General features: G+C 54.2%; 1 protein-coding gene across 1 annotated transcript; it reads right to left on the minus strand.

Annotated features, from left to right (window-relative positions):
* Window positions 1–4,840: 4,840 nt before the first annotated feature.
* Window positions 4,841–7,046, minus strand: GSX1 (GS homeobox 1). The gene is made up of 2 exons (XM_015279740.4): window positions 6,594–7,046; window positions 4,841–6,391 (listed from the first exon to the last, which is right to left on the minus strand). Exons 1-2 carry the CDS (start codon window positions 6,979–6,981, stop codon window positions 6,036–6,038), a joined length of 744 nt encoding a protein of 247 aa, XP_015135226.1. The 5' UTR covers window positions 6,982–7,046; the 3' UTR covers window positions 4,841–6,035.
* Window positions 7,047–7,271: the final 225 nt, after the last annotated feature.

A 7,271-nucleotide genomic window follows, 5' to 3' on the forward strand; every position in this document is an offset into this window, starting at 1 on the left:
GATGGAAAATATGGCGGTGAGGGTGCAGTGCTGCCCAGGACAAATGGCAAATGCATTGGCATCATCTCACAGGTCACCCAGCTGAGACCTGCATGCATTTCAGTATCCTCCAAGACCTGAAGCTGTTTATCAGAGCAGACCATTGTTTTCTTTTAAATGGTAGCCCCATACCTGAGGCCACTTCTTCTACCTCTGGGTCTCCAGAGGACAACCGTGGTTATGAGCATTGGACCACTGGGTTGCCATCTGCATTGTAGCAATCCAAATAAAAACATAGGTTGGGACCTCATTCACATGAAGTGGATCCAGCTCTAGTTACCATGACACCATGACAATCAACTTGTTTACTGCTTCAAGGTACAGTCTAAACATTCTTGGCATGTCATTTGCATAGCAATATCCAGAATGCTTTGTGTCACTCTGCTATATTCCAGCTCTGCAAACACGTTGAAAGGTTTCTTTACACATATGCCTAACAAATGAAAAAGAAAGGAAGAGGAAAAAGAAGAGAGCTTCACTTTCGGTAGTGTGTTTCATATGAAATGTGCCCTAAACTGAGTGCACAACTAAACATAAGAGCTGGATAATGAAACATTCTGGGGGAACGGGGGAAGCAGCTGCCAAACTGAGGGTGGAAAACAACCTAAGAAAATTCAGAGCCAGAGCTGGTTCTGGCAGAGTATTTAAGCACGTGTTTTAACTTCAAACAGGTGACTGGCTGAAGTACAGGGAAGAAAAATAAAAAATACGTTGTGAAAAGATGGTCTACCAGTAGAAGAGAGAGCAATGAGGGCGGAGAGTCAGCAGGCTGTGTGAGCTGGCAGAGCTGCAGAGGAGCTGGGATGGGTGTGTAGGGTGAAGGTGAATGGCAGTGTTGGCTGGAAGGAGCTGGTGGGTCTGAGAGTGCATGAAGGACTGTGCGGGGTCACAGTGTGCACTGTGCTGTGTTGCACTCTGCAACTACCTGAACTCTCTGAGACTTCCTGAAGGTAGACTGCAGTGATGAGGGTGTCAGTCTCTTCTCTCACATACAGAGCGGTAGGAGGTGAGGACGTGGTCTCAGATTGCACCAGGGGAGGTTTAGGATGGACATTAAGAAGAATTTCTTTATGGAGGGAGTGGTGGGGCATTGGGGTGGACTTCCCAGGGTATCAGTGGAGTCACCATCCCTGGAGGCATTCAGTAGATGTGGTGCTAAGGGACATGGTTTAGTGATGGGGCTCCGTGAGCCAGGTCGATGGTTGGACTTGATCTTGAAGGGCTTTTCCAACCTGGAAGATTCTGTGATTCTGTGGCACATCCCTTGAAGCTCTGCTTATTCACCACTGCTGGAAACCAGAGTATTGTCTTCAGTAGTTGTACCAGCAGGGCTGAGAGGCTGAGTTCCAGGAGGTCTCTGGAAGGATGGACCCAGGGAAAAGACAGAAAGAGGGGGAGGAACTGTGAATGCTGTGAGAAAATGGCTGACCACATGTAAAGCTGGAGCTGGAGTCAGCCACAGAGGTGGGGATGTAACCATCAGTGTGAGGACATCCATCACAGATCCATCCTTCCTGTGGCTACTTGCAGGCTCTAGTATTGCTAGGCTGACACACAATGAGCAGGGAGGCAGCAGCTCATTAACACAGGCATGATGTAGAATGATACTTATTTCTCAGCTTTAAGTGGTGAGGGGTCTTTTAGGCACAGAATTCCAGCTTTCTCCTGCCTTGGGACTTACTGTAGCAGTGCTATTTTTGGCACCAATGCCTACTGTAATAAGAAGCTGAAACACCTCTAAAGTACATGTGGACATAATGCCCATCCACTGCTTCCATGGGGAATTACTGCCATCCAGGCAGAGAAAGCTGCAAACATACAGCTAAGACACAAACAAGGGCAGTGCAGAGTGATGTGATAGCAAAGTACAAACTAAACAAAAAGATCAGGAATTATTATTAGGGTTGTAAGAGACAGAAAAGATGCGACTCACAACTCAAACCCTGCTGTTCCAAGCCCAGTTCATCACATGAATATTTTATCAGATAAACTAAAAAAAGCAGAAACCAGGGGTGAACTCCAAGGGTGAAATACCTAACCATGCAAAAACCCAGCTCTTCTGACACTGGCTGTGGTTATTTACGTGGCTGTTCAAGCTCTTCACTGAAAACTCGGCTCCTCACTGACACGTGTAGCATTCATCATCAGCCTTTGGGTCTTTGGGAAGACAACAGACACAAGTCAAAGCTACAAACAGGCTCCAGGACACGTTTTGTGTCCATCCTGAAGTCTTTCCAGTGTGGTCTATGGAAAGTTGGTAATAACGGTAAGATGGAAGTCCGCTCCTTTCTGTGTGTGCCTTGTTGGGAATGGGCCCAATGGGAAATGCCAACAGAGAAAATGGGAATTGCAGCAGAATGGGAAGGAGATAAAATTCAAGCATGAAAGCACTTTTCCCTTTAATGAACACTGCTGCTACTTCTTCTAGTTTTGCTCTTTTAGCACTTCAGGGCCTCCTAGAGTGCATACGGATGACACAGTGTATATAAAGCACATAGTGCATGCATAGAGCAGCCAGCAGACCAGCATCAGTCGCTGCCGGTCTGGCTACCACCGCATTAAGCAACGGGCACAGCCATTTGCTGTCATCATCAGTGTCAGTATCCTAGGAGATCAGATCCTGCATAATTACATCCCGATAAATGAGTACTTTGTGTTCATAGCAAAAACACTTTCAAAATTAACGTAACTGAGAGATAGTTTGTGTCGACGTATGTGTTTCAAACCATTTGGAATGTCATACAAAAACATTTTATTTCAGGTCTTCAGTTAACACCCATCTACATTTTCAAGTAATAACTTTCACAGACGTAATCATGCTGTCGTTACCGAACCAAATTTCACAGCCTGTGTCAAGGCTTAATGTTGAAAAGTGGAGGCTGGCTTTCCGGGTTGATTTGCTTTGGTAAGAATGATCCCAGGTAAACACAAGTAGAAGCACCCAGCTGCACCCAATGGAGTGCTGCTTCAGAGCAGAACCAATCTGTTTACAGTAGATGCTGTTCCAGGACCATGGGGCCAGCTCAGTGCTAACAGTGTGTAAGTACATTTACTGCCGAGAAACTGAATTGTGAACATCCGATTCTCCTTCCCCTGTCAGCATAACCCACTTTTGCTATGGCACCCAGTCTTCAAAGGCCCCATGGCTTCCAAAGAGTTTCCTTTCTGCTTGATAGGGATATTAGGGTTGGATATTAGGAAAAATTGCTTCTCAGAAAGAGTGGCAATGCATTGGCTGCCCAGGGAGGTGGTGCAGTCACCGTCCCTGGAGGTGTTCAAGAGCCATGGAGATGTGGCACTGTGGGATGTGGTTAGTGGGCACGGTGGGGATGGGTTGGGGTTGGACTGGGTGGTCTTAGGGGTCTTTTCTAACCTTAATGGTTCTGTGATTCCATGAAATACTTCAACTCCGAGATAAAAATATGGTGGAAAACGATATGCTGGAAGATGGTCAAACTCTTGTTGTGGATTTGCAAACGCTATTCCTGTTGCAGTCACAAAGGACCAGGCATTTCAGATGCTAAAATGCTTAAGTAACTTTCAAAAACCTCCCATCAAAATGGCTGGAGATAGAAAGTTGAAAATTGGTGTGTTCTGACATTTGCTCTAACAGAGATGCCCACGCTCTTCCCACAGCAAAATGACTTTAATTTGCCCAACACCAGGGTCCTTGAAAATGACACTCCAAGCATTTGCTGTAATGATTTCTCACTAAATTAGAAAAATGCCCAACTAAGGAGGGATTATCTCTGCATGTGGATGTGGCATAATGACTGTCAAGTGCACTGAGAGCCCCCGTGGGCTTTGCAGGGGACATGGGGTCTGCAGCAGAGGCCGGCGCGTATCAGAGAATATTAATATCGCCTTGTTGGGGGCATCCATAGTGACCCTTCACTGCTGTTCAGACAAAATTACACCATATGGGGGAATTCTCATTGCTGCTTTACATATATGAGATGTCTTTTAGGCTGAGGATTATCTCCAGACTCAGTTTGTGAAGGATGCAGACGTGTGTGTGCATGCTCCCCATGCTGTGTGTGCCCATGGGGACAATGTTGCACCCTGCACCCACTGTGCCTGCAGTGCCTGGGGAGAAGCAAAGAGCTGGTGGGGACATGCTGCCAAATGGGGATTCTGAGTTTCCACATCACAGCCACAATAGCAGTTTAATAGCGACACTGAATGCCCAGTGCTGGTGTTCCTCCCATTCCACTGGCAGCCAGCTGGCTGCAAACCATGCCAGGGGGGCACAAGGAGCACGCACAAGCCTCCATGCATGGATATTTGTTGACTGCGATGCCAGCCCCCCGGTAAGCCCACACTGAACTGCTGCTGTCTCTATTTTGCAATGACTCTTCCAAACAAGGCTGGTTAATGTGGGCAGGGAGTGGGGTGAGGGCTGGAAGGGCTGCAGGGCCCTGCTGAGCCAATTGGCTGGGGGGTTCGCAGGCTGGAGTTGGGCCATTGTAGAGGGCAAACAGGGGACACCATGGGGCCAGGACAGTATGAGGCTGACTACCTCCTGCAGTGAGGTCAGGTCCTCACCCCACGGGGATTTTTCATCCCTCACCCACAAAGAGATGTACAAACAGCCACGGGGAAGGGAGCCAGAGTGATGCTATGCATTCTCAGCACAGCAGCGAGCAGACACTGCCCAAGAAGGCCCCTGCAGTACCCCACGGCCACGGTCACCACAGAGGGACAGTAAAGCGTCCCTTTGGTGTCTGAGTCATGGGGCTCTCTTGGCAGCAGCACTGCACTCAGCCCGTGTGCACGGCTCGTGGGCTCTTTCCGCGGGGATTTCTGGGGATCTCCAGGCAGGGATGACCCAGGGCCTGGTAGGGACAGGAGGCACCCAGATACCGGAGCCGATTCCAGACGACCCCGGGCTGAGGGACACAGAGCCGGCGATCTGAGAGCGCATTCCCGTGAGCGCAAGTGGAGCGCGTTCCCGCACTCAGCAGAACGGAGCTGCTCCCTCTGCGCACGGCCCGGGGACCCGACGGCACCGAACCCCGGAGGCGCGCCCGATCCCCCCGTCAAGTCCAGGGGAGGGGGAGCATCGCCACCGCAGCCCCGCCGTTGTCACTCGTTTGTCACCGGGCACTTCCCGGCTGCTTTTCAGAGGGGAACATTATTTGACGACGGCCCTCTCCGCCGGGCTGCGGCTTGGCGAGGAGATCCCCGGGTTTCCTCCAAATCGGCGGGGTGTCGGGCGAGGAGTTCCCCGCACCCCGCGCCTTCGACTGTCGCAGAGCAGTCCCCACGGGCGGCGAAGGGCGGATCCCGGTGCCCGCCTCGGTGCCCGTCCCGATGCCGGGATCCGTCCGTCGGAGGTGGGGAAAGACGGTGCCCCGGGGGGTTACCAGAACCCGGAGCGCGGCAGCGGACGGCTCTGTGTGAGGAAATGAACCACCAGCGGAACCTTTATTGCCGTCACCGTCATTATTAACATCGCCATCATCATTTCTCAGCACATAAATAAATAAATAAATATCTCCCGGGGAGGGATGGTGGTGGGGACGGGGACGGGGCCGTACAGCCACAGCTGCGCGCCCGCCAGAGACAGTGTCAAAACAAAACAAACAAACAAACAAACAAAAAAGAACAGTTTGGTAGGGAAAAGAACAAAAAAACAAAAAACAAAACAAAACAAAAAAACCAAAACCAAAAAGCCAATATTATGACAAGAACCCAAACAGCCCCGAACCTCCCCGGCCGCCCGCTCTCGCCCCGCGGTGGGCTCTCTGCTTTCTGGTCCGGCTCTGCCTCCGGAGGCTGCGGGGACCCCCGGCCTCGGGTGGGACAGCGAGACGTGGGGTCCCGGGGAGCGCCTTATTGGCAGCGGGGCGCCGGCACGGCCGCCGCTATGGGCCGGGAGTGTGGAAAGGCGAGAAAGTCTTTCGTAAATGACACGGATTATACAAAACGGTACAAAATCATCCGGCTGCACGGACCCCCCTCTGCTCCCGGCACAGTCCCGACGGAGCCGGGGGTCATGGGGTGGCGGCGAGGCCTCTGTCGTCCTTCCCCGAGGAGGACGGAGACATGCGCAAGTCCTCGTCGTCCTCCGAGCACTTGGTGGTGGAAAGGGCCGAGCATTTGCAGCTGTGCCCGGGGCCCCCTCCCCGGTGGGAGCCGCTTTTGCCTTCTTTCTTGTGCTTGACCCGGCGGTTCTGGAACCATATCTTCACCTGCTTCTCGGAGAGGTTCAGGTAGGTGGCGATCTCGATTCGCCGCAGCCGGGAGAGGTACATGTTGGAGGCGAACTCCCTCTCCAGCTCCAGGAGCTGCGTGCTGGTGAAGGCGGTGCGCATCCTCTTGCTGCTGGGCAGTTGGCTCGACGTGCTGTCTGCGGAGCGGAGCGGAGCTCAGCACCCACCGCACCCTCCGCACTCCCCGGGGAAGGCCACGGGGGCCGCCCCCTCCCGCTTCCCCCCTCCCGCATCCCCGCGCACCCAGCGGGGCGCGGCGCCCGTTCGCCCCGTCGAGCCTCCGTCCTCCAGCCGCCCCCCCGCCTCCCTCCGCGTGCCGCGCCCACGCGTGCCCCTTACCCACGGAGATGCAGTGGAACTGTCGGGGGTCGGGCAGCGGGTAGGCGCCCTGGTAGAGCGCCGGGCCGTGCCCCACGCTGACGGCGGACACGGAGTGCTGCTGGCGGCCGAGGGGCGGGTGGCAGTACTGGGAGCCGAACGGGGGGAAGGAAGCCTTGAGCAGGGGAATGGCGGGCGGCGGCGGGTGCAGCTGCGAGGCGGTGACGCACAGCGGGCACACGCAGAGCAGCCCGGCTTTGCGCGCGTGGCAGGCGCCGGCCGGCAGCCCGGGCAGCGGGTGCGAGGGGTGCACGGCGTAGGGGAAGAGCGGCGGCGGGGGGCTGCCCTCGCCCTTCTTCTCGCCCGCCTCCCGCAGCACCAGCGAGTCCACCAGGAAGGAGCGCGGCATGGCCCCGCGCAGCCCCCGCGCAGCGCCCGCGCAGCCCCCGCGCAGCGCCGCTGGCCAGCCCGAGTGGTGCTGAACGGCGCCCGCCCGCCTTAAATAGCGGCCGCGCCATGTGATGGCGGCGCCGGGCGCTCAATGGGCTTTCTGTGCCGCTTCTCTTGGCATTCACGCCGCACGCTCCCTCATTATTTCCCTTGTTAACTAAATGAACTGCATAATGTACTCTATTCTTGTCGACCCCACCCACGCCGTAGCAGGCGGCCTCTCCCCTCCTCTCCCTTTGGCGGGGTTAT

This window comes from Gallus gallus, chromosome 1 (assembly GCF_016699485.2).
Source record: "Gallus gallus isolate bGalGal1 chromosome 1, bGalGal1.mat.broiler.GRCg7b, whole genome shotgun sequence".
In the NCBI taxonomy this organism is placed as follows: domain Eukaryota; kingdom Metazoa; phylum Chordata; class Aves; order Galliformes; family Phasianidae; genus Gallus; species Gallus gallus.

What these genes read in the sequence shown, in the direction of transcription:
- GSX1 (XM_015279740.4), bottom strand. Translation starts at nt 6,981, where the DNA reads ATGCCGCGCTCCTTCCTGGTGGACTCGCTGGTGCTGCGGGAGGCGGGC. An exon ending in GTTCCACTGCATCTCCGTGG is followed by an intron (nt 6,392 to 6,593) that starts GTAAGGGGCACG and finishes TCCGCTCCGCAG; the next exon opens with ACAGCACGTCGAGCCAACTG.